At 36.0% G+C, this 26,822-nt stretch overlaps 1 protein-coding gene across 5 annotated transcripts in view; it reads left to right on the top strand.

Moving 5' to 3' along the window:
* Positions 1-20,780, top strand: part of CASP5 (caspase 5) — a 28,535-nt gene extending 7,755 nt beyond the window's left edge. Inside the window, exons 2-10 of one of the 5 annotated variants that reach the window (XM_015435646.4) lie at positions 536-790; positions 2,255-2,506; positions 9,373-9,482; positions 10,577-10,750; positions 12,293-12,527; positions 13,781-13,924; positions 15,323-15,432; positions 16,971-17,073; positions 18,464-20,780. In XM_015435646.4, the coding sequence (XP_015291132.3) occupies positions 536-790; positions 2,255-2,506; positions 9,373-9,482; positions 10,577-10,750; positions 12,293-12,527; positions 13,781-13,924; positions 15,323-15,432; positions 16,971-17,069 (1,379 nt within the window). In that variant the 3' untranslated portion in view covers positions 17,070-17,073; positions 18,464-20,780. Of the gene's footprint in view, positions 1-532; positions 791-2,254; positions 2,507-9,372; positions 9,661-10,576; positions 10,751-12,292; positions 12,566-13,780; positions 13,925-15,322; positions 15,433-16,970; positions 17,074-18,463 lie in introns of those variants that run through there. The other 4 variants (XM_015435645.4, XM_074012626.1, XR_006692168.3 and 1 more) reach the window with 4 other exon arrangements.
* The last annotated feature ends 6,042 nt before the right edge of the window (positions 20,781-26,822 follow it).

The following is a 26,822-nucleotide window of genomic DNA, read 5'->3' as shown; positions in this document are numbered from 1 at the left end:
TAAGTACTTTTAAGCATTTTGAGCAGAAAATTCTTAATTAGCACTATTGGGTATAGCTTGTGTGTTAAAAAATGCAAATTCAAAGATACAGTTATTTCACCAAGGAAGCTAAATACAGAGAAAAGGAAAGATCCTACAGTCCAGTAGGAATAATTTGCAGTCTAGACAAGAGAATGGACTGTCCTGGATGCACACATTTCAGGTAGATCATCATGAGCTTTGAGCAAGAGAAAGAGAAATCTGAATACAGTGGATGATCAGGAAATTAGCCTTAGGCCCAATGCTGCAGAAAGGAAAAAGACAAGCTATAAAAACCAAATTTAAATGGCAATGAATTGTTAAACACAGCCTGGTAGGAATTTGATGGGTCAGAGAATGCTACAGGTACATAGAAATAGTGAGTATTTGTTGAAGACATGGTAAGACAGAAGGTATTTTCAAGGATGTTTCACATAACAGAGTTTTGTCTAAAGCAAGGGCAAAACTCTTTAAGCTATGCCCATATTTGAAGGAGTCTTTATATTCCTGACAGAAGACAGCGGCAAACAAAACCTCCATAAGAATTTAGAAGCTCTGTTCAAACGTGCCCTTCGGAGTACATTAGATAACTCGGTGAAAAAAAGATTTCTCAAATTGAAGAAAGAGGAAAAGAAAAAACAAAAGAAAAAAAAAGAAAGAGGAAAAGAAGACGGGCCTCTCGTGACAAACCACATGCCAAAGGACAACATGGCTGAACAAACATCTATGCAGACCCTATCTACTACGAATCAAAAGTCGACTGGTGTAAAAAGTAAGACTGGATATTTTATAACGGATATCTCCAATGTTTTAGAATCGATTCAATTCTAAGACCCATGCAGTGACTTCTGTGATCCCCCATCCTACCTTTATGAAACTATCATTTTCACTAAACCTATAATTTTTCTTTCAGGGACTACCTTGTCTTTTGTGGGGTGGGATCCAGTTTCCAATTGGCTAGAAGGCTGAGTCCTTGGGTTCAGACTGTGCATGGAAATAATTAATAGTAGAGGCTTGTAGTAAGACATACTCAAACCTAAACCTAGATTCTGTCATTAATAATCTATGTGACTTCCTGCATGTATCTTAACTTCTCTTGCTCCCGAATCATCAGTCTTACTGCCTATGAAATGAGGACAATTTCAGTACTTTCTCAAAAGACTGTGGAAGGTTAGAAACATTGTGCTGGTAGGCATCAACATGCCAGCAACTCCCAAGATGTTAGCTGTCATCCAGAACTCTCCTCTGAGCTCCAGACTCATTTAGCTCTAGATGCATTTTCAACAATTCTGCTCCAGTGTTTCATTGGCTTTATTAAACTAATTTTTACCTAAGAATTAAACACTTTTTCTTCTAAACAAATTTGTTCCAACTTTAACCCCTTTCCATTTTAGTAAAAGAAACTAATATATATCAAATTTCTCCCACCAGAATGCAACTGGTTGCTTTACCAATGACTGGCAGTAATTGGTAGAAGGACAGGCACAACAATTTATCACTGATATCTATATTTTCCAATAAAATTTCAAATTAAGCTAAGGTGTAGTAATTAACCTGATGTCACATAAATTCACCATGCTAGATTGGTTGTCATATTATTTTCAATTTCAAATTTTGATTGAGGAAAAGATCCTAAAAAATTAGGACTGTAGATGCAGTCATCCATTTGTTCATTAAGTCATGTATTCAGCAAGCATGCTAAGTACTTTTAAGCGTTTTGAGCACAAAGATGTTAATGAGCACAAAGATGTGGGTATAGGATGTGTGCTAAAAATGCAAATTAAAAGGTATGGTGTTTTCCCCAAGGAAACTAACTACAACAAAGAGGCCAGATTGTATAGTTTAGTAGTATTTACAGTCTAGACAAGAGCATGGACTGTCCTGGGAGTGTGCCTTTCAGGTAAATCATCATCATCATAAACTGGGAACAAGAGAAAGAGAAATATGAAAACAGCAGGTGACCAGAAAGTTAGCATTACGCCCAGTGCCACAGAAGGGAGAAGAAAAGCTATAAAAACAAATTTAAGAGGAAATGAATTGCTAAGCACAGTCTGGTATGAATTTGATGGGTGAGAGAACTCTGCAGGTGCAAAAATAAGGGTGTGTTATTCGTTGGGGACATGGTAAAATAGAATGTATTTTCAGAAGAGTTTCATATTACAGAGTTATGTCTTAGGTGAGGGCAGAACTCTTTAAGCTGTGCCCATAGTTAAAGGAGTCTTTCTCTTTCTGACAGAAGACAATCGCAAAAAAGAAATACTTAAGGTGTTGGAATACCTGGGCAAAGATATGCTTCATGGTGTTTTTAATCATTTGGCAAAACACGATGTTCTGACATTGAATGAAGAGGAAAAGGAAAATTATTACAATGTCAAAATTGAAGACAAGGCCCTGATCTTGGTAGACTCTGTGCGAAAGAATCGCGTGGCTCATCAAAGGTTTACCCAAACCCTTCTCAATATGGACCAAAGGATCACCAGTGTAAAACGTAAGGCTGCATCTAACACAATAAATATGTTAAATTTTCCAGAATATATTCAACTCCAAGGCCCATGCAGTGTTATCTGTGATCCTCCTACACTTTCATTTCTAAACTCTCATTTTCAGTAAACATGTCATCGTCCTGTTAGAGACCACCTTATCTTTTATGGGATGGGAACAAATTTCCAATTAGCCAAATATCTGTGTCCTTGTGTGTAGACTGTGCACAGAAATAGTTAATAGGGGAGATTTTTTAGTAGGGGATACTTAAACCTAAAGTTAGATTCTGTCACATGTGAACTATGCAGCTTCAGGCAAGTTTCTTAACCTTCCATTCTCCCTAGTCATCAGTTTTACCACCTGTGAAATGTGGACAATTCCAGTACTTTCTCACTAGACTGTCTACAGCTAGAAACATTGTAATGTCAGGCACCACATGCCAACAATTTCCAACATATTAGCTCTCATAACTCTCTCATCTGAGCTCCAGACTCATTTAGCTCTAGTGGCATATTCAACAATTCTGCTCCAGTGTTTCACTGGCATCACAAAATGAATACAGCTAAAATTAAACGCTTTGTTTTCCAGAATAAACGTGCTCCACTTTTAACCCTTTTCCGCTTCAGTAAAAAGAAGTAATATGCACCAAGTTTCTGCTACCAGAATGTAACTGGTTTCTTCACCAATTAATAAGAGAAATTAATGGAGATCCTGGCACATAGCGGATACCTAATTAATGTGTGATGAATAAACAAATGAAGTGTATGCATGCAATAAAGAGTGCTTTCTTAATTATTATTTGGGCACCACAAATTAGAATTTTCCAATGCTTACTCATTTCTGTGAGTTACAAAATTATGATCAGGGAACTACTATAAAATGTTTAAATTTTATAACAGTTCAAAACCTTTGACACAGATTGAATTATCAGAATTATTAGAGCCTAAATATTCTCAGATTAATGTTTCCCAGGGATGAACTCAATTTACCATAGACTTTAAACTGAAATCTTCAGCCCTGAACTACTACAGTTTACCAATAATCATATATGATCATGAACACAAAGCAACATAAATTGTTCAAACGTCACTACACAAAATAAACTCCCCTTCTCTATGGGGAAAGTTTCCCCTCAACAGAAACCACATGCTAGTATAGTTGTCCAAGATTTTAGGCAAGGATGCATTCTTATTAGTATTTAAACTGGTCTTTTGCAAGTATTTTCCTTTTCCTCAAACCTGGAATGGCAGGGGGAAAATATTCGTTTTAAAAAATCAGAGATAATGCAGCAAATAGGAATCATATTTGTAGCAATAAGGGCTTCAAAATGATTTTAGCAATCCCAGATATCATATATGATGAGCACTAAACTATAAACTGAAATAGCCTATCTGATCAGCAGAGGCTGTGGCAGGAAGGAGGCAGCTGCAAATCCCTGCAGCAGGGGTCCAGTGGCTCCCTGCACTCTGTCTGCATTTGGATTCTCCAGAAAGATCAATCCCAGAACACTTTGAGTACACTGGCCCAGCATACCAGGAAGCTGGGTGGGCTGGGCTATTAGAAGGGGTACAGGCCTTGGACAGGTCTTTGGATATGATTGTAATTCTGAGGGTTTCCAGCAGAGCATTGGATTCTGGAGGGCAGGATAAGAAGAATCCTAGCTATTCGTTTGTTATTTAACAAAGTCTTGTATGTACACACACACACACACACTTATGTACACATATATATACACACACACACATATATACACATAGACACACTATATACCAATGATGTGATTTAGTCAGAGAGATAACCATGTAAGTCCCTACGTGATGTGGGAAATTGCTTTTCTGATCCTGTACCACTCCACCACTCCCTTTCTTGTGTCAATGTAAAGAGATTGTTGAGCAGATTCCTGAGAGATTCCTGTTTCATTAGATAACAGATAAGACTCAAATTGAAATTTTTATCTAAACTCCTGATTTCCACATTACTTCTTGTTGCCCTGCCAGGCTAATAGAAACTCTCTTTGGAAGCAGATTGTACTATAATATTTATTATTTTGTAATAAAATAGTATTTTTATACTAATTCTACTACTGGATATAAGATAGAATTTCTCTCTAATTTCTAATTTTACTGGAAAACACCTGTTCTACACACAGACACATAAAAGTCATTAGGAGATGACTGTTAAGTTGGAAGTTCTCCAGACCTTTAAACAGGAAAACATACCCTCAGACCAGGAATATCCCAGGACCCTGGATGTCTTCACATTGGCAGAATTTTCTGAAATGAGAAGAAAAAGCATCTGTCACTGTTTAATCTATGAAAAAATTGATGCTTAGCAGGTTTGGTTTCCTTACACACTTATAACTTATTGTATTCCCAGAACTCAGGCTTTTATCATACACTTTAGCAAGACATTTACTTTAAAATATTATTAAAAATGAACAGAAACAAATGATAGAAATATAAAAAATACATGAAATATTACAAAACAATGCAAATTTTATACAGAATAATATTACTTTACTCATGATTCCTATGTCTTGGTTGGATCACTTAACCAAACATAAAAATATGCCTGTCCATTCCTTTTATGAAAAGAAATTTTCTTATTAGATCTTAGTAAACTTTTCTTCTAGTTTGTATATGTAAATTCCTTTTTCTTTTCCAGAAGGAGGGCTCAATAATCTCCCAGTTTTTCGCACAATATCGGTTAAAAGAGATCAATATTACATTTCACAAGGGGATAGATCAGAATTACTCAGAAGCAAACTTATCCAAAAGAGATGTATTATTTCCTCACATTATAAAATATGAGTTGGACAGTGTTGGCTGCTCCAGCAGTTTAGAGACAAGATGTCCAGAGTTATGTCAGAATCTCATACAAACATTTGTCCCTTTGACCTTGGACACAGTACTATTGTCACTAGACGACATTTCTTCATAAATAGGTGATTTCACAATTTGTTGAAAGATAGCTGAAGCCTATTTCCTCTAGAAAAATTAGTAATTAACATAAAGGTTGCTTAAAAATTACCAGGATGGTACAGAATTCAATATTCTGTTAAGTGTTTGCTGTATGCATATATCTGTATGTAGTGTGAACTAGGAGGGGACTATCACTCCAAAATACGATGCTGTCCCATCCAGTTTTGTAGCCACCAGACAGATGTAGCTATTAAGTACTTAACTTGTGGCTAGTGACACATGTTGAAATAATAATATTTTGAATATATTATTTAAATAAATACATTATTAAAATTATTTTTACCTTTTGTAAATGTGATATTAGAGAATTTAATATTGCACATGAAACACACATTGTATTTCAAATAGATAGCACTCTGACAAGTATTAGCACACTCTTGCCCCGACACAGCAAAAAGTCCAAATAAATAAATGAGTACCCTAGGGTAAAACCACTGGAAAAATCAAACTGTTTTTCTGAATACAGAAAAGCCAAATTTAACTCTAAATCATCAAGAGTTTTTCTCCAGAATAATCAGAATCTATAACTGCATTTTTTTTTCTTGGTGGGGTTGGGGGAGATCTGCTTTCTCTGTCAGGGAATTCCCACAATACATTTCCTTAAGCTGGAAATTAGGTACAGCTATAACCCCTACATACAAAGAAGTCTTTTCCTAAGATTTCTCTCTCTCTCTCAAAGTTCTTAGGTGATAAATTCGGTCATAGGGGCAGAAGCCATAATTTTTATATATATATATATATATATATGTGTGTATATATATATTATTATTATACTTTAAGTTCTAAGGTACATGTGCATAACGTGCAGGTTTGTTACATATGTATACATGTGCCATGTTGGTGCTGCACTTATTAACTCGTAATTTACATTAGGCATATCTCCTAATGTTATCCCTCCTCCCTCCCCCCACCCCATGACAGGCCCCAGTGTATGATGTTCCCCTTCCTGTGTCCAAGTGTTTTCATTGTTCAATTCTCACCTATGAGTGAGAACATGCAGTGTTTGGCTTTTTGTCCTTGTGATAGCTTACGGAGAATGAGGTTTCCAGCTTCATCCATGTCCCTACAGAGGACATGAACTCATCCTTTTTTATGGCTGCACAGTATTCCATTGTGTATATGTGTCACAGTTTTTTTAATCCAGTCTATCATTGATGAACATTTGGCTTGGTTACAAGTCTTTGCTAATGTGAATAGTGCCACAATAAACATACGTATGCATGTGTCTTTATAATAGCATGATTTATAATCCTTTGGGTATATACCCAGTAATGGGAAGGCAGGGTCAAATGGTATTTCTAGTTCTAGATCCTTGAGGAATCGCCACACTGTCTTTCACAATGGTTGAACTAGTTTACAGTCCCACCAACAGTGTAAAAGTGTTCCTATTTCTCCACATCCTCTCCAGCACCTGTTGTTTCCTGGCTTTTTAATGATGGCCATTCTAACTGGTGTGAGATGGTATCTCGTTGTGGTTTTGATTTGCATTTTTCTGATGGCCAGTGATGATGAGCATTTTTTCATGTGTCTGTTGGCTGCATAAATGTCTTCTTTTGAGAAGTGTCTGTTCATATCCTTTGCCCACTTTTTGATGGGGTTGTTTTTTTCTTGTAAATTTGTTTGAGTTTTTTGTAGGTTCTGGATATTAACCCTTTGTCAGATGAGTAGATTGCAAAAGTTTTCTCCCATTCTGTAGGTGGCCTGTTCACTCTGATGGTAGTTTCTTTTGCTGTGCAGAAGCTCTTTAGTTTAATTGGATCCCATTTGTCAATTTTGGCTTTTGTTGCCATTGCTTTTGGTGTTTTAGACATGAAGTCCTTGTGCATGCCTATGTCCTGAATGGTATTGCCTAGGTTTTCTTCTAGGGTTTTTATGGTTTTAGGTCTAACATTTAAGTCTCTAATCCATTTGAATTAATTTTTCTATAAGGTGTAAGGAAGGGATCCAGTTTCAGCTTTCTACATGTGGCTAGCCAATTTTCCCAGCACCATTTATTAAATAGGGAATTCTTTCTCCATTTCTTGTTTTTATCACGGTTGTCAAAGATCAGATGGTTGTAGATGTGTGGTATTATTTCTGAGGGCTCTGCTCTGTTTCATTGGTCTATATCTCTATTTTGGTACCAGTACCATGCTGTTTTGGTTACTGTAGACTTGTAGTATAGTTTGAAGTCAGGTAGTGTGATGCCTCCAGCTTTGTTCTTTTGGCTTAGGATTGTCTTGGCAATGCAGGCTCCTTTTTGGTTTCCATATGAACGTGAAAGTAGTTTTTTTCCAATTCTGTGAAGAAAGTCATTGGTAGCTTAATGGGGATGGCACTGAATCTATAAATTACCTTGGGCAGTATGGCCATTTTCATGATATTGATTCTTCCTATCCATGAGCATGGAATGTTCTTCCATTTTTTTGTATCCTCTTTTATTTCGTTGATCAGTGGTTTGTAGTTTCCTTGAAGAGATCCTTCACATCCCTTGTAAGTTGGATTCCTAGGTGTTTTATTCTATTTGAAGCCATTGTGAATGGGAGTTCACTCATGATTTGGCTCTCTGTCTGTTATTGGTGTATAAGAATGCTTGTGATTTTTGCTGATTGATTTTGTATCCTGAGACTTTACTGAAGTTGCTTATAAGCTTAAGGAGACTTTGGGCTGAGATAATGGGGTTTTCTAAATATACACTCGTGTCATCTGCAAACAGGGAGAATTTGAGTTCCTCATTTCCTAATTGAATACCCTTTATTTCTTTCTCCTGCCTGATTGCCCTGGCCAGAACTTCCAACACTAAGTTGAATAGGAGTGGTGAGAGAGGGCATCCCTGTCTTGTGCCAGTTTTTAAAGGGAATGCTTCCAGGTTTTGCCCATTCAGTATGATATTGGCTGTGGGTTTGTCATAAATAGCTCTTATTATTTTGAGATACGTTCCATCAATACCTAATTTATTGAGAGTTTTTAGTATGAAGGGCTATTGCATTTTGTCAAAGGATTTTTCTGCATCTATCGAGATAATCATGTGTTTTTTGTCTTTGGTTCTGTTTATATGTTGGATTATGTTTATTAATTTGTGTTTGTTGAATCAGCCTTGCATCCCAGGGATGAAGCCCACTTGATCATGGTGGATAAGCTTTTTGATGTGCTGCTGGATTTGGTTTGCCAGTATTTTACTGAGGATTTTTGCATCAATGTTCATCAGGGATATTGGTCTAAAATTCTCTTTTTTTTTTTTGTTGTGTCTCTGCCAGGCTTTGGTATCAGGATGATGCTGGGCTCATAAAATGAGTTAGGGAGGGTTCCCTCTTTTTCTGTTGATTGGAATAGTTTCAGAAGGAATGGTACCAACTCCTCCTTGTACCTCTGGTAGAATTCGACCATGCATCTGTCTGGTCCTGGACTTTTTTTGGTTGGTAGGCTGTTAATTACTGCCTCAATTTCAGAGCCTGTCATTGGTCTATTCAGGGATTCACCTTTTTCCTGGTTTAGTCTTGGGAGAGTGTATGTGTTCAGGAATTTATCCATTTCTTCTAGATTTTCTAGTTTATTTGCATAGAGGTGTTTATAGTATTCTCTGATGGTAGTTTGTATTTCTGTGGGATAGATGGTGATATCCCCTTTATCATTTTTTATTGCATCTATTTGATTCTTCTCTCTTTTCTTCTTTATTAGTCTTGCTAGCGGTCTATCAATTTTGTTGATCTTTTCAAAAAAACAGTTCCTGGATTCATTGATTTTTTGAAGGGTATTTTTGTGTCTCTACCTCCTTCAGTTCTGTTCTGATCTTTGTCATTTCTTGCCTTCTGCCAGCTCTTGAATGTATTTGCTCTTGCATCTCTAGTTCTTCTAATTGTGATGTTAGGGTGTCAATTTTAGATCTTAATTTATATTTTGTGATATCCTACAGCTCTTCTGCAAATTGAGGCTGGACCACCTGAGTCAGCAGAATCTACAAATACTCTCATACTTTGTCCTCATGAAGAATTCCTGAGACGGTGTAAAGAAAACCATGATGAGGTTCCGTGCTCTCTGCATCAAATGGGGAAAAAGAGAGAAACAATTGCTTTCACTAAATGCACATTTTTAAAAATGGGGTCTTGCTCTGTTGCCCAGCCTGGAGTGCCATGGTGTGATGATAGCTGACTGCTGTCTGGAACACATTGGCTCAAGAGATTCTCTAGCCTCGGCCTCCCAAGTAATTAGGACTACAGATGCACACTACCATGCCAGGCTGATTTTTTTTTTTTTTGTAGAGACATAGTCTCACTATGTCACCCAGTCTGTTCTCCAAATCCTGTCTTCATGAGCCTTGGCCTCCCAAAGCACTGGGATTACAGGCTGGAGCCACAGTACCAGCCATAAATGCAGAAATACATAAAGCAGTAAATGATGAGGGGGTGGTGACAGTGGTAACCTTTACGATAGATGCTTTCAGTAGACAAGGATTCATATGGCTTCAAATAGATACCAATGCTCTTTCAACCCATGATAAAATGTAGCTTCCTCATTTTTATCATTTATTGATTTTTGTATCTATTTGGGATTTACTACCATTTCAGATATAGTCACAAAATAAAAATGTTTTTAAGATAACATGGCTGAGTAGTAATTGTTTGTACTCTAGTTGAAAAGCCTAGACATAAAATATATTTGAAAAGTATAATTAAATCTTGAAAATCATTGTAAGTTTATGTTTTTAAAATAGTACCAAAGGCAAAGAATATTTGCTATATTTATTTTTACTGGAGCCAATGACAACATCTCTTGGTTTATATGAATTTGATTTGAACCTGAATATAAGAAATGTTTGAGTAGGTGGAGAAGAAAAAGAAGGAAGGGGGTAGGAATTATTCAGTTTCCTCAAGATTCTTGAGTGATCATTCCAGATATGTCCCAGTTCTTGCTCTGGGCTCTAGAGAGAGGAAAGTTAAATAATATTTCCAGATATGTCCTGGTTCTTGGTCTGGGCTCTTGAGAGAGAGGGGAAGGCAGTGTCTTCTGATAGAGTTTAGAGAAGGGGGCAGCTGCATGAAAAAAGCAAAATAATGAGGCATATGGAGGTTGAAAAGAGACTCAGGTAATCAAAGTCGCTTCATCTCCATCTCCTGCAGATCTATCCAATAAAAAAGAGAGAGGACCGCAAACGCCTAGCTCTCATCATATGCAATACAAAGTTTGATCATCTGCCACCAAGGACTGGGGCTGACTTTGACATCCTGGGGATGAAAGGGCTGCTTCAGGGCCTGGGCTACAATGTGGTTGACAAAACGAAACTCACAGCCAGGGTAAGAACCCCTAAGCCATCTCACACTCACCCATGGGCAACATATATTCTTCTAATTAGTTAGCTTTATAGAAGTTCAACAAGGTTTAACAACCTCTGGGTTCATGTGTGTGTGTGCGCACGCATACACGCACACATGCACTAGCAAAAGAAACTATTGAATACATAAATCTGTGTCTCTTCTGAGCCTCAAATACCCTCAACTCCATAAAACTAGACAAAATATGATTGGCATGTATTTTCACAATTATTATTGAGTTCCAGTAAGATCAGGTGATTGGGATGTAGCCCCAAGATTTCACAGAAAATCACAGAGTAATGTGTTCTTGGCATGAGTGCACTTTTTTTTTTTTTGAGACGGAGTCTCACTCTGTCACCCAGACTGGAGTGCAGCAGCATGATCTCGGCTCACTGCAACATCCACCTTCCAGGTTCAAGCAATTCTCCTGCCTCAGCCTCCCGAGTAGCTGGGACTACAGGCGCGTGCCACCACGCCCAGCTAATTTTCTGTATTTTTAACAGAGATGGGGTTTCACCGTGTTAGCCAGGATGGTCTCGATCTCCTGACCTCGTGATCTGCCCGCCTCAGCCTCCCAAAGTGTTGGGATTACAGGCGTGAGTCACTGCACCTGGCACAGGAGTGCACTCTTAAAACAAATATTAAATCCAAACTTTGGGGCCAAGAGCTTTTCCTGATGCTGTGGATAAGTCTGTAAATGATACAAGAAGCTTCAAATTTACAAGGATCTAGGTTAGAGTGGAGGTAAAATCTCACAATATAAGCAAAACCAGACCAATTTCAGAGAATGAGTGTGTATATGTGTCTGTATAAGAATAAGAAGAGAATCCAAAATAAGCAAAAAGAAAACAAAAAGGAAACATGAGAGGGAATGTTGGATGTAGTGTGACGTTTTTGGGTTGGTCCAGAAAAGCCTCTGTCGGGAGAGAACACAGGAGTTGGACTGAACTACCAAAAGGAATGAGATGGCTCTGGGAAGATGTGAATGCAGTGCCTTCCAAGTAGGGGGAGCTACCTGTGAAAGAGCTGAGCTGAAAATGAAACTGGCACACGTGAGGCACAAGAGAAGACCAGTATGACTAGAGATTGAAGCAGAACAGACATAATGTAAGGGTGAGAATGGTCAGGCAAGAAGATTGATTTTATTCTAAGCAACGTACATTGGATTTTACAAGGATGGTGCTGTGATGCATTTATAACACATGACTCTTGTTAGGAAAGGAGAGACAAGATTGAGATTTAAAAAAAGTAATATAAGTAACATATAAAAATATACAGTATATTAAGAAGACAGTGCATGGTGCGTCAGCAGGGAGAAAAAGTAGGAACCCACAGCTCCGCTACGAAGGAAAAAATAAACAAAAAAACAAAAAACATAAAACAGCTGTCATGACTGAGTAAGCACTATGTGAAGCACCGTGACACAGATGTCACATATTTTACTTGTTTCACTCATGGTAAATCTAGGACATCCTATTAATTGTGATGCTTCTCTGACTGAAGTTAGACATTGCTCTTTTACAGGAAATGGAGTCAGAATTGAGGGCTTTTGCTAGGCGACCAGAGCACAAGTCCTCCGATAGCACGTTCATAGTGCTCATGTCTCATGGCATCCTGGAGGGAATCTGCGGAACTGCACATGATGAGAAAAACCCAGATGTGCTGCTTTATGACACCGTCTTCCAGATATTCAATAACCGAAACTGCCTCAATCTAAAGGACAAACCCAAGGTCATCATTGTCCAGGCCTGCAGAGGCAGTGAGTGCTGGGACTGAACATCTAACAGTTATGACGGTGTATGCAGAGGATTTTGATGTTTAGTTTATATTTAGGGGCAACAGTCTTAGACCCCATCTAGTGCAAATAAAGTACAATGAATTCTAAAGAAACTCTACCTAAGGGTCTGGTATAATGAGAAATTGTCTCATCAGCGGAGAAATTTCTGTACAATTTTATCCACAGTAAGCGGTGAGGGAGATCACCAGAATCCCTAAATCAAAGTTAAACAGAAATACTGAAACTTTGGAATGGAATCATTTTCATGATAGCTTGATTTGTAAATGTTTTACAGACATTTTGACATTATGTGGTTTCTGAAGAATTTGCACTTGAAACTGAAGTTATCTTGTGAGACACGCACCCTATTTATTTATAGTTGTTGACAGGAAAACGAGTAGGGAGTTAAGGAAACTTAAGGGGTTTAAGTCAATCTTCTCTCTCTCTCTTTTTATTCCTGACTTCCAATTGCCTCATGACTATTGGGATGTATGTTTTGTTTGTTTTTTAAGAAAGCAGAAATAACTTAACTGAAAACTGTTAATGACATGATAAATTCACTGTTAGTTGACACATTGTTGAATGACACTAGAGACGAAGCAAAGTGTGTGTGTGTGTGTGTGTGTGTGTTTGCATGTGTGTGGGTCTGTATATATGTATTAAATTAGTTAGAAAGAACACTGAAAAATAACAAGGTGGGCAACTGTGATAGCCATGGTAAGGGAGGCACAGCAGTGTACAAAAAGTTGATGCCTCTTGAACCAACCCAAATGCCCATCAATGATAGACTGGATATAGAAAATGTGGTACATATATCCCATGGAATACGGTGTAGTCATAAAAAGGAATGAGATCATGTCCTTTGCAGGAACATGAATGAAGCTGGAAGCCATCATCCTCAGCAAATTAATGCAGGAACAGAAAACCAAACACTGCATGTTCTCACTTATAAGTGAGGGCTGAACAGTGAGAATACATGGATACAAGGAAGGGAACATCACACACCGGGGCCTGTCGGGAGGTCGGGGGGAAGGGGTAGGAGAGCCTTAAGGCAAATACTTAATGCACGTGGCTTAAAACCTATATGATAGGTTGATAGGTGCAGCAAACCACAATGGTACACATATAACTATGTAACAAACCTACACATTCTGCATTTCTATTCTGGAACTTAACGTAACCTAAAAGACAGAAAAAAAGAAAAGAAAGTTGATGTATCTTTGATGTCTCTACAGAAGGACGTGGGGAACACTGGGTCAGAGACTCTCCAGCATCCTTGGCAGTCATCTCTTCACAGTCACCTGAGAACCTGGAGGAAGATTCTGTTTGCAGAGTCCACGTGGAGAAGGACTTCATTGCTTTCTGTTCTTCAACACCACGTATGTGTCTTTTAGCAACAGTAAAAAATGTGGGGGTGCTGAGGACACCTTTGAATGACCCTATGAAATCAACATAGGCCCTAGGCAACAATGAGTTGAGAGAATGGTGTGTGCTCTCTATATATTTTGCATGATCTTATGTGTGCTGTGAGAACAGATTCCTTCCCCCTCCCACACACACATTTTAAGAAATTGTGGTTTTTTTATAAGTGTTACACTTTACAGTCAAAGGTATGCCAAATATTGTAAAGCAATACAATACAAGTAACCGCATTCATCACACACCATGTAAACATAAATGATGGATTCTGTTTTTCTATCAAATCCATTTAACATTTTGAATATAAGTTTTATGGATCCCAGTACTGGCTGTCTTTCTAAATGAGCAACTTCAAGCCCTCTTCCACATACATTCCACTTGATCCTACAAAGAGCAATGTTATTGAGTGTCCAGATAAAAATGTGAATGCCCTTTAAAAAAAAGTAGGAAATGTTAGGGTGGGGCTAATTAGGTCTAATTACAGGAAACAGTGGTTTGCATTTCACCTCTAGGTAATCATCCTAAAGGTCTTTACATTTTACTCTTTCCAAGTTGTAAATTTTTAAGTCTTATTTTTAAACCACTTTATGGAGGCATAACTGACATACAAAAACTGTACATATTTAATGCATGCAACTTAATAAGTTTGGAGATTAGTACACACCCCTCAAATCATCACCCAAATCTATGCTGTAAATATCTCTGTCTCCTGCAAAAGATTCCTCCAGCTGTCTATTTATTATTATCATCATTCTGCAAGGGTGTGATAAAGATAATTTATATAAGATCTACTCTCTTTACAAATTTTTAAGTGTATAAGACAGGATTATTTACTATTGGCACCATATTATACAGTATTTTTCTATGATATTTTAATCTTCTATAACTGAAACTTTGGATGTGTTCATCTATTTTGTTTATTGTATGGTAAAAGACATCATGGTGCAATCTGTAAACAATCCTGGAACCAGAAAGCAATTTTTTGTTGCTTCCTCACTGAACCTTTATTCATCCTTCTGGGCTTCTGTTCTTTACTTTGTAAAGTGGAACAATTCCAGTTATTTCTCAAGACCCCTTTTCTAAGCAAAGTGAATGAACATGAGGTCCATAATAGAAAGTCAGTTCCAAGAATGAAAATACAATCACTATGCAATCTCTTGTAATGTTTACAAGCTGTCTTTTTTGTTCAACCTTTGCCAGCTTTTCTGTTTCCTCTGTGTGAAACCTAAGTAAATGTTAGGTTATAAGGGATTTCCATAAATCTATCAAGTAAATTCCCAAGCTATGCAAAAACAAAAATATAAACAAAAACATAGTGAAAGTCGTAGCCCAAGGTATATCAGTCTGTATCATCATAGATAACATGTCCTGGAGAGACCGCACAAAGGGCTCCATCTTCATCACGGAACTTATCACATGCTTCCAGAAATATTCTTGGTGCTACCACCTAATGAAAATATTTCAGAAGGTAAGCTTCCGTTTCCTTTTCTAGTCATTTATTTATTTGCTCAGAAAGAATTTATCATTATTCCCTAATCGAATGAAAATGACACATTTCTTCAGGCAAGCAAAAGTAGAACGGCACCTGATTTCTGTCATTCAGGTGTTTAAAATCTGGTTTAGAGAAAGAAATTGTCAATATATCCCAGAAGAAGAGCAAAGTAAAACAAAATAATATCAGCTATAAGCTTCATGTTTTGGGTTGTAAGTTATTAAAATTCAGAGAATAGAAAACATTTTGAAATAATTTTGATTAATTCACTAAATGAATAAAAACTGGATGGAGGTGATGGACTTCATCCTGATAACAAAGGGGTAAATGAGGTTTGCATGGCTTAAGACTACCTAGGACTCACACTTTTGTGAGAGATATGGATACTGGAAATATGGGCTGACAAAAAAATGTGTAATTACACATTGTGGTAGAATTCATAAAGGCATGTAAGAGGGAATAAAAAAGAAATCACTCTTTCCATGGAAAAGGGCAGAAGGGAAGGTTTACTATTCTTTGCCCAACTTGGGACCTTCCTTATTCCCCGTCCTTCCTATTTTATTTTCTCCACAGTTCTTATCTCTTCCCACTAAGCATATATTAATAGTTTATTTATGTGTCTGTTTTTTACCTGTATTTACTCACTAACATGCAAACTTCAAGAAGGCGGGGATTTGCTCAGCACCTCAATATGCCTGACATATAGCAGACATTCAATTAATATATATTGAATAAATAGATGCATAAATGAATAGATAAATGTTCCTTCTCTTTTTAAGGGAAAATAGGATTGGTATTAACACAGGAAAGTGTGGTTGTTTCTAAATTAAAAATTGTAGAAAACAGTAAAACTCTTGTGGGAAGAAGAATATATACCACTGGCGTTTAAAGAAGATTGTACCATAAATTGAGACAGGGTTTCTGTGAATAGAGAACTGGGACGTTAAGTCCTTTTGGATGATTAGGAATGAGACATTGTACTTTTGAGGGTATTCCTGGAAAAAGACTAGAAATACTGGATTTACGGTAAGCAGGATCTCACTGATCAGTCCTTGCATAAGATTTCAGGGGTCAGCTTGGTGGTGTCGGCATGAAAGTTGTTCAGTGTTCAGGCCTTAAAGCAAGATTCTGGGATTTAATTCTACTTAAATTGAAGAATCAGCCTTGGTGAGGGTTGAAAGTACTGTCTTCCATATCCAGTTCTCATGAGCATATCTCAAGGGATATTTAATTGATTTCCACATCTGTAGGTCAAAAATGGAAAATAGAGAAAATGGAGGTTGAAAAGCCTTGACTTGGCATGCAGTGTTTATTTTGATGTAAAGTGTACAGTCTGACATGGGGTGTCAATTCTAAGAGGTAGGGTAGCAGCGTTAAGGAGTTGGAATATCCATGGGCTTGGTCCTATCAACCCTGGAAGCTGTCTTCATTCCAGGTATTTCCTGGTTCATGGTGCAAAGTGCTTTCTGAGAATCCAAAATCCCTTATATCTCATCTACTGTTTTTTCTTTTAGGTACAGAAATCATTTGAAATTCCAATGGCTAAAGCCCAGATGCCCACCATAGAACGAGTATCCTTGACAAGAGATTTCTACCTCTTTCCTGGCAATTGAAAATGTAAGTATTGAGAGTTGTTGGAGGGTGAAATAAATGAAAGAGCTACATTAGTGGTGAAGTTCAATGACCAATGACAGCTGACCACTTGTATGGTCAAGTTAGAGTTCTTTATTGACGCAGTCTGGTGAGAATTTATGTGCTCTTTTTTATTCTACTTATATGCATTTAGTTTCCCCCAACTATATAATCAATCAAGGAGGTAAGGAAAATTGCAGCAAAATGTAATACACAATGAAAGTCCTAGGTTAGTAATTATTAAAATAGTAATGTATAAACGTTACCATTATTAATTATATTCATCGATCTCTCATACACTCCCTCTCTTTGTCTCTCTCTCTGTTTCTCTCCCATCTGCCACACTTAGTTGCCAACATTGCATCAGACCTTGAACAAAACAGAGTAAACACAGGAGCTAACTATGGGGAAAGCAAGGCTTTGGTCCTCTGAGTGCATGTATCACATTACTGTTGTTGACTTTCTCCTTAGTTCAGCTAAAGATGGGGTCCTTGTCACATGACCATGAGAAATTAGACTCACAGACAATCTGAAAGGTGAAGAGGGCAGGGTTTATTGTGTGAAAAGGAAAAAAAATGGGAAACGGACCCTTCACAGAGCCAGAATCCTGCTAGTGCCTTTCTGCCTTGCAGTTTGAATACCAGGTACCACCCAGGAAGAGGAGGGGCCAGGCTTCTCCCTGCTGCAAATGGCATGAACTTCCCAAGGCTCCACCCCAGTGCACATTCTTCCCAGTGCACAGGCTGGTGGGAGGTTCTGCCAGGGAGTGCTTTTTACTTGGCTCTCTCATTACTGACATTCAGCCACAGTTATTGGACAGTAGAAAATACATGCTTAACTGTAGGTATTTTATTCAGGAAACCTTCCTTGAAATAATGAAATTAGAATAGAGAATGGACAGAGTTGGAGAGTGAACCATGAGGTTCTTATGCAGGAGAGGTGTTCCAGCACAGAATACAAGGGCAAATGCCCTGAGGCAGATAAATGCTAAACATGTTTAAAAAGAACTACAATGAGACAGTGTGACCAAAAGAGAATGCAAGTGAGGGAAATGACAGAGACAAATTAGGAGAAACAGTGAGGAGCCTCATCACATTGTGCTTGAACGTCACATGGTAAATATTTAAAAAAATATTATCTGAGTAGATAGGAAAACCTTCCAGTGCTTTGGAAAAGAGAAGCGACAATTTAATTCAGGTTTTACAAAGATACTCCTAAGTACTTTTTGCTAAACAAGTCACAGAGGTCACAGATGGAAGTCAAGGGAAATGACAAAAGCATATGGCAGAAGATGGAAGAAGAATCATAATGAGGGATGGGATGAAGGCAGTGAAGGATAACCATCTTGACCTTCTGTCCTTTCTCTCTTCTGCAGGAAACCACAGGCAGCCCAGCCCTCCTCTGTCAACACCAAAGAGCACCTTTACCTGTATAGCTTGCATATTCAACATTTGGTGTTTTGATAAAAGATGGTATCTTTTTAGATTGTATGAACCGTATATTTTTAGATTCTCTCATAGACAATATAATTTCCATGAAAATGGTGGACAAGTGGAAATGAAATGGAAGGAGCTAACTGGATTTTCGAGTTTCATGGCTGATGTAACATCTATACTTGGCTGATGAAGACTACTGGCTGTGACTTACCGCCAACAATAGGATGAAAGAAGATGGTGTCTAAAAGTATAAGAAAGATACCACCTCATACCCATTAGAAGACTCCCATCAAAACATACAAACAAACAGAAAATAACAGGTGTTTGCAGGGATGTAGATAATTGGAACCCTGTGCTCTGTTGGTGAGAATGCCAAATGGCACCACTGTGGAAAACAGTATGGAAATTCCTCACAAAAGTAAAGCTAGAATTATCATAGGATTCAAACTCCACCTTTGGGTACATACCAAAAATAATTGAAAGCAGGGTCTCAAATATATATTTATACACCCATGTTCATGGCAATGTTGCTCATGTTATCTAAAATCTGGAAGCAACAAAAGTATCCATGGACTGAAAAATTGATAAGTAAAATATCATATATAGATATACTAAAATGTAATTTAGCATAGAAAAGAGGGAAGTTCTGACATATGCTAAAATATAGAGGAACTTTGAGGACATTATGCTAGGTAAAATAAGCCATTCACACACACAAAAATACAATATGATCACACTTATATGAGGCACCTAGATGATCAGATTCACAGAGACAGAAAGTAGAATGGTGATTGCCAGGTGCTAGGGCAGGAGAAAATGAAGAGTCATTTAATGGTTATAAAGTTTCAGATTTACAAGATAGAAAGAATTCTGGAGGTAGATGGGTGATTGTTGTGCAAAATTATGAATGTATTTAATACTATTTGGCTGTACACTTAAAACTGTTAAGCTTGTAATTTTGTTATGACATTTTACTATGATAAAAATTGCGAAAATATAATGTTAAAATTGAAAGCGAGAAGGTATGAGAGCAACATTAATCAACTTACATAGAGAAAATTTTAGCTATTGAGCAACATTGATGAAAGAAGAAATTATGGTTAAATATATTATTAATTGTTTCACAATTAATAAAAGATTTGAACATCATGACATCATCAAATATTAGGTAGAATAGACTAAATATGTGGCAATGTAAGTGAACTGCATCTCATTTTTCATATGAGGTAGTCAATGGCATTGTTTATGTTCTATATATCAGGAAACACAGAGCTTAAGAGTCATTATTGAAAATTCCAAATGTTACTGCCAAACAAAACAAAACAAAAACTATTGAAGGAAATTACATCTAGTATGTGGGACTGAAGGTGGGACGAGTTGTACTGGGAAATTTTTATTATATTATTTTCTGTACTACGGACTGTCTCATGAATGTATTACTTTGACAAAACATTTAAAATTATATTGAATTGACACTTTTAATAATTTATAGATGTCCAAAAATCAGATAGTATTGAATTTTAATGTGTTGGATTTTTAAAGGGTTTGTCATATGTTGTGAAGCAAAAATTAAACAAATGGAGCAAATTGTTGATAATATAATAATATGATACTGGTGCTATAAGGAAAAAGGTATAGGTAAATATGTGTCTGCCAGTTTTTTATTTCTGGGTATCAAAACACCCAAAACTTCAGTAGTTTAATGCAATAAGCATTTACTATTGTTCACAAGGTTACCAGTTAGCTAAGTAGTTCTTGACTCTGCTGAGATTATCCATCTGTCTGAGATCACCTGTGCATGGGGTAGGCCTCTTTACTGAAAGGCTAGGATCTCTCATATGTTTGGAAAGCGCATGGCTGGAAGGTGGTCTAGAATGACCTTGGCTGGGGCAATTAGCCTCTTTTCCATATGATGTGTCTTATCAGCTAGCAATGTAGCTCAGGCTCATCCTAATTTAGGTTCAGGTGTCCACGAGGAAGAAGAGCACCAGGCTTTGTAAAGCCTGAGCTGGGAATTGCACCAGATCCTTCTACTGCATTATGTTGGCCAAAACCAAATCATAAGACTAGTTCAGGGTTGAAGCAAAGGGCAAGGATACTAGGAAGCCAATGATTAAGGAAATCAATAAAATCAGTAATGTATTAAGTGTTTTACAAAAGCATAGAAAAAATTCAGAAAGATGCAAGCTAAACATATAACTGTGGTTACCTTGTGTCAAATTAAAGAGTGTGGATAATCCTTTTCCACTTTACAAACTTTTCTGTTGTTTAATTTTAGTGGCAAACCTATATTTATTATCCGAAAATGATTTAAGTATCAGTCTTTTGTATATTTAATGAACAAAAATACCCAAGTGAGTGTGATAGATAAACAATACCCCAATAGACAAATGAGCAGAACTGGAGAGAGAAGAAAAGAGATCACTTATGTGACTTTTTGAAATAGTGAACGGAGTATCACTGGCAGCCTGAAGTCAGACTCTGTCCCCTCACCTTCCAAATTTATATTTCCAGGGTTGTGCAGGCATCAGTGGAGTGAGAACTCCCAGCAATTTAGAGGCTAGTGGTGGTACAATGAAAAATAAGAGTTTAATTTGAATTATTAACGGTGTTAAAAATTGACAGGAAAGCAAAACACAGAGACTTACGTTTGCGTGTAAGTGTGCATGCTTTCATTGTGATAGATTTGTTATATCCAAAAGAAAATTTTATGAGGGGGAGGAAAAATCATTGAGATTTTTCTCAATTGAGAGTGCAAAATGATAAGACAAATTTGGGAAAAAAAATTGTATGGTTGCAATGTAAAAGTTAAATTATGGTTTGAAAAGATTAGATGAACTGATGAAACATATAGGAGTAATTATTTGTCCTGGGGACAGTGTAAATTATTTTAGAATATTATTAAACAGGGGCATTATATATAGTCAGATTTATAATTAAGAAAGATGGCTTGCAGAATGAACAGCAGGTTGAATGGCATACAAGAAGTCAAAATTGCCCGTGTTACAGTTCTTTGCCAAGATTCCTAAAACTAAGGTTGGATAGAATTAGAATTCATAACTAGGAATCAAAGTAAAAATGAATTGGATTCAAATAATATTCGTACTTTTTTCTGTTAGTCTTTCATTTCCAAGAGACTTCTCTTTCCCTTCATTCATTTGTGTAGCTATCTTCCATTGGAGAGAATAATAATCAATAATGTCACCCAAAGAGAAAATAATAATTTGACTCAAAAGGGGAACATTAGACTTAAAAATATATACATATATAAAAACACTCTTATCTGCTTTGAAGGGCAGGCATTTTCTGAAATAAAGACAAAAATTTAGTGAAACTATTTTCCTTTACTCAGAAGAAGGATCCACCACATTCCTTGTTTCCCTTTCAGTGAAAGAGAAGTAAATAGTGTTGACATATACTCACATTAGCAAGTATTTACACATATTTTGAAAGTTTTAAAGACATGGTCCCTGTAATCTTTTGCCTTGTAATCTTTTGATCCATAATCCCACCCCACCATCACTTTTAGTTAGAGAATATGTATAACAACAGAGAAAAGTATGAGATGCTTTTTAACTTTTAATTTTTGTGTTATTACAAATAATGAATGCATTTATGAGATACATGAGATATATTGATACAGGCATGCAGTGCACAATAATTACATCATGAAAAAGTAGGATATTTATACCCGCAAGCATGTATTCTTTGTGTTACAATCAAATTATCCCCTTTGTTATTTTTTAATGTGCAATTAAATTATTTTGACTGTAGTCACTTGCTGTACTCTCAATTACTAGGTCTTATTCATTCAGTCATTCTAACTTTTTGTACCTATTAACCATTCCTACCTCCTACAACCCTCCACTACCTTTCCAGCTTCTGGTAATCAACTTTATACTCTCTATACTCATAAGTTAAATTGTTTTTATTTTTAGATTCCGCAAATACATGAAAACATGCGAGGTTTGTCTTTCTGAGGCTGGCTTATTTTACTTAATGTAATGACTTCCCATTCCACCCGTGTTGTTGCAAATGACAGAATCTCAGTCTTTCTTATGGCTGAATAGTACTGCATTGTGTATATGTACCACATTTTATTTATCCATGCATTTGTTGATGGACACTTACATTGCTTCCAAATCTTAGCTGATGTAAACAGTGCTGCAAAAAATATGGGAGTGTGGATGTCTCAATATGCTGATTTTCTTTCTTTTGGCTACATACCCCAAAGTGGAATTGCTGGATTATATGGTAGCTTTATCTTTAATTTTTTTGAGGAGGCTCCAAACTGTTCTTCATAGTGGTTGCACTAATTTATATTATCAACAGTGTATGAAAGTTTCCTTTTCTCCGCATCTTCACCAGCACTGGTTATTGCCTATCATTTGGATAAAAGTCATTTTAACTGGGGTGAGATGATGTCTCACTGGAGTTTTGATTTGCATTTCTCTAATGATCAATCGTGCTGAACATCTTTTCATAAGCTTGTTTGTTATTTTTATGTTTTCTTTTGAGAAATATCTATCCAAATATTTTACACATTTTTAAATTAGATCAACAGATTTTTTTCCTATAGAGTTGTTTCAGCTCCTTATAAATTTTGGTTGTGAATCCCTTTTAATTTGGAGAGTTTGCAAATATTTTCTCCCATTCTGTTGGTTGTCTTTCCCTTTGATTATTTTCTTTATTCCACATATGCTTTTTAACATGATGTGATTCTATTTGTCTATTTTTGTTTTTGTTGCTTGTGCTTGTGGGGCATTACTCAAAAAATTTTTGCCCACACCAATGTCCTAATAGTTTCCCTAATATTTTATTTTAGTAGTTTCATAATTTGGGGTCTTAGATTTAAATCTTTCTTCTGTTTTGATTTTGTTTTTGGATGTGGCAAGAGATAAGGGTGTAGTTTCATTTTTCTGCAAATGGATATCCTGTTTTCCCAGTGCCGTTTATTGAAAGGGCTATCTTTTCCCCAGGGTCTTGACACCTTTGTCAAAAATGAGTTCACTGTAGGTGTGTAAATTTGTTTCTGTGTTCTCTATTTTGTTCCATTGGTCTATGCATCTGTTTTTATGCCAGTACCATGCTGTTTTAATTACTATAGTTCTGTAGTATAATTTGAAATTATACAATGTGATTCCTCTAGTTTTGTTCCATTTGCTCAGGATAGCTTTGGCTATTCTGGGTCTTTTGCAGTTCAATACAAATCTTAGAGTTATTTTTTCTATTTCTGTAAAGAATGTTGTTGGGCATTCTTTTTATTGGACAGTGATGGCATTTGGACAAAGATGGCATTCAGTCTGTAGGTTGCTTTGGGTAGTATGGATATTTTAACAATATTAGCTCTTTCCATTCATGAGCATGGAATATCATTTTATATTTTGTATCCTCTTCAATTTCTTTCATCAATGTATTATAGTTTTCATTGTAGAGATTTTTCCCTTGTTTGGTGAGGGTAAATCCTAGGCATTTATTTATGGCTGCTATAAATGGGCTTACTGTTTAAATTTCTTTTTCAAATCGTTTAGTGTTTGCATGTAGAAATGTTACAGATTTCGTATATTGATTTTATATACTGAAACTTTACCAAATTTGTTTATCTGTTCCAATAGTTTTCTGGTTGAGTCTTTAGGATTTCCAAATAAGAAGAAAATATAATCTGCAAACAAAGATAATTTGACTTCTTTCTTTTTAATTTAAATGCCTTTTATTTTATTATCTGGTCTCATTGCTCTAGTTGGGACTTTAAGTGCTATGTTGAATAACAGCGGTGAAAGTGAGCATCTTTGTCATGTTCCAGATCTGAGAGGAGAAGCTATAAGTTTTTCTCCACTCAGTATGATATTAACTGTGGGTCTGTGATATATGGATTTTATTATGTTGTAGTATGTTCCTTCTGCACCCAGTTTCTTTAGGATTTTTATCATGAAAGTAAAATAAATTATATCAAATGCTTTTTCAGCATCAATGGTAATAATCTGATGGATTTTGTCCTTCATCTTATTGATACAATGCATCACATTTATTGATTTGACTATGTTGAGTCACCTTTGCATTCCTGGGATAAATCTGCCTTGGTCACAATGAATGATTCTTTAATGTATTGTTCAATTTGGTTTGCTAGCATTTTGTTGAGTATTTTTGCATCAATATTCATCAGATATATTGGCTTTCTATTTTCTTTTTCTTTTTAGATATGTCTTTGTCTGGTTTTGGTATCAGGGTAATACTGCTTCATATAATGAGTGTAGAAATATTCCCTCTTCCTCTATGTTTCTGAACAATTGAGTAGGATTGATATAAGGTCTTCCTTAAATGTTTGATAACATTCTGCAGTGAAACCAATAACTCACAAGATTTCCTTTGCTGGGGTACTTTTTATTACAGCTTCAATCTTGTTACTTTTCATTAACTTGTCCATGTTTCGAATCTCTTTATGGTTCAATCTCAATTGACAGGTTGTATGTGTCTAGAAATTTATCCATTTCCTCTAGATTTTCTATTTACTGGTGTATAGTTACTCGTAGTAACCACCAAAGATCCTTTGAATTTCTGCATCATCAGTTGTAATTTATCTTCTGACCCTTGTATTTATTGGGGTCATCTCTCTTTTACTGTTAATCCAGCTAAAGGTTTGACATTGTTGTTTGTCTTTCCAAAACATCAACTTTTTATTTCATTGATTTTATTTTTTTCTTCATTCCAAATTTATTTATGTCTGCTCTGATATTTAGTATTTCTTTTCTATGAATTTTGAGTTTGGCTTACTCTTGCCGTTCTAGTTATTTAAGATGCATTGTTAGGTTATTCAGTTCAAGTTCTTCTTCTTTTTTTGATGTAGGCACTTATAGAATTTCAAAGCACTTATAGCTCAGAATTTCTCTCTTAGTAACTCTTTTACTGTATCACATAGGTTTAGTATGTTGTGTTTCTATTATCATTTGTTTCAAAAAAAATTCCCATTTCCTTTCTAATTTCTTTGTTGACCTACTGGTCTTTCAGAAACATATTGTTTAATTTCTATGTGTTTGTATAGTTTCCAAAATTCCTGTTGTTGTTGATTTCTAGTTTTATTTTATTGTGCTCAGAGGAGATGCTTGATAATATTTCAATTTTTTTGAAAACTTAAAACGTGTTTGGTTACCTAACATATGGCTTATTCTTGAAAATGATCCTTGTGCTTAGGAGAACAATATGTGTTCTGCAGCCATTGAATGAAGTGTCCTGTAGGTATACCAGTTGCTTCATAGTGCAGATGAAGTCTAATTTTTTGTTGTTGTTGAGTTTCTGTCTGAGAGATCTGTCAAATGCTGAAAATAGGGTGTTGAAGTCACTAGCTATTTTCGCATTGAAGTCTATCTCTGTATTTAGCTCCAATATGACTTGCTTTATATATCCAGGTGCTACAGTGTTGTGTACATATATATTTACAATCATTATACTCCATTGCTAGGTTGACCTCTTTATCATTATATAATGACCTTCTTTGTGATTCCTTACAGTTTTTGTCTTGAAATCTATTTTATCTGACATAAGTGTAGTTACTCCTCTTCCTTTCGGTTTCCACCAGTATGAAATATATTTTTTCATCTTTTTATTTTCAGTCTATGTGAAGTACGTTTCTTGTAGGCAATAGATCATTGAGTCTTATATCTTCATACATTCAGCCACTTTATGTCTTTATGGTAAGGAATGTAGTCCAGTCATACTCAGTGTTATTCTTGATAAGTAAAGAATTACTCCTGTCATTTTTAAAATTTGTTATCTGCTTGTTTTATGGTCTTATCTTCCTTTTTCTCTTTCTTCTTATACTGCTTTTAGCAAAGTTGACCTTCTCTTGTAGTATGATTTAATTTTTTGCTTTTTATTTTTTATGTATCCATTGTATGGATGCCATGAGGCCTGCAAATACTATCTTATAACTCATTATTTTAAATGGATAACAGCTTAATACTAATTGCATAAACAAACAACCATGGAAAAAGAAAACTAATAAAAAGTGTACACTTTAGTTGCATCACCCCAATTTTTAACTTTTTATTGTTTCTCTTGATGTCTTAGTGTACTGTCTATATCTTGAAAAGTAGTTGTAGTTATTATTTTTGACTGGTTTAGTCTTTCTAATTAAGATATGTTTACATATCACTTATTAATTTGGAAAAACATTATTTTACTCCAATTTTTGACACATATTTCATCCACTGATATTGCAAGTCCCTGTAATTAATTCTGGAGCAATATTTAAACTTGGTTCTGTATCATCATCATTGTTATTCTTGTCATATATGAGATTTT

The sequence above is a fragment of the Macaca fascicularis genome, chromosome 14, assembly GCF_037993035.2.
Source record: "Macaca fascicularis isolate 582-1 chromosome 14, T2T-MFA8v1.1".
Classification (NCBI taxonomy): Eukaryota; Metazoa; Chordata; class Mammalia; order Primates; family Cercopithecidae; genus Macaca; species Macaca fascicularis.
This window is presented reverse-complemented; position numbering and strand designations above follow the sequence as displayed.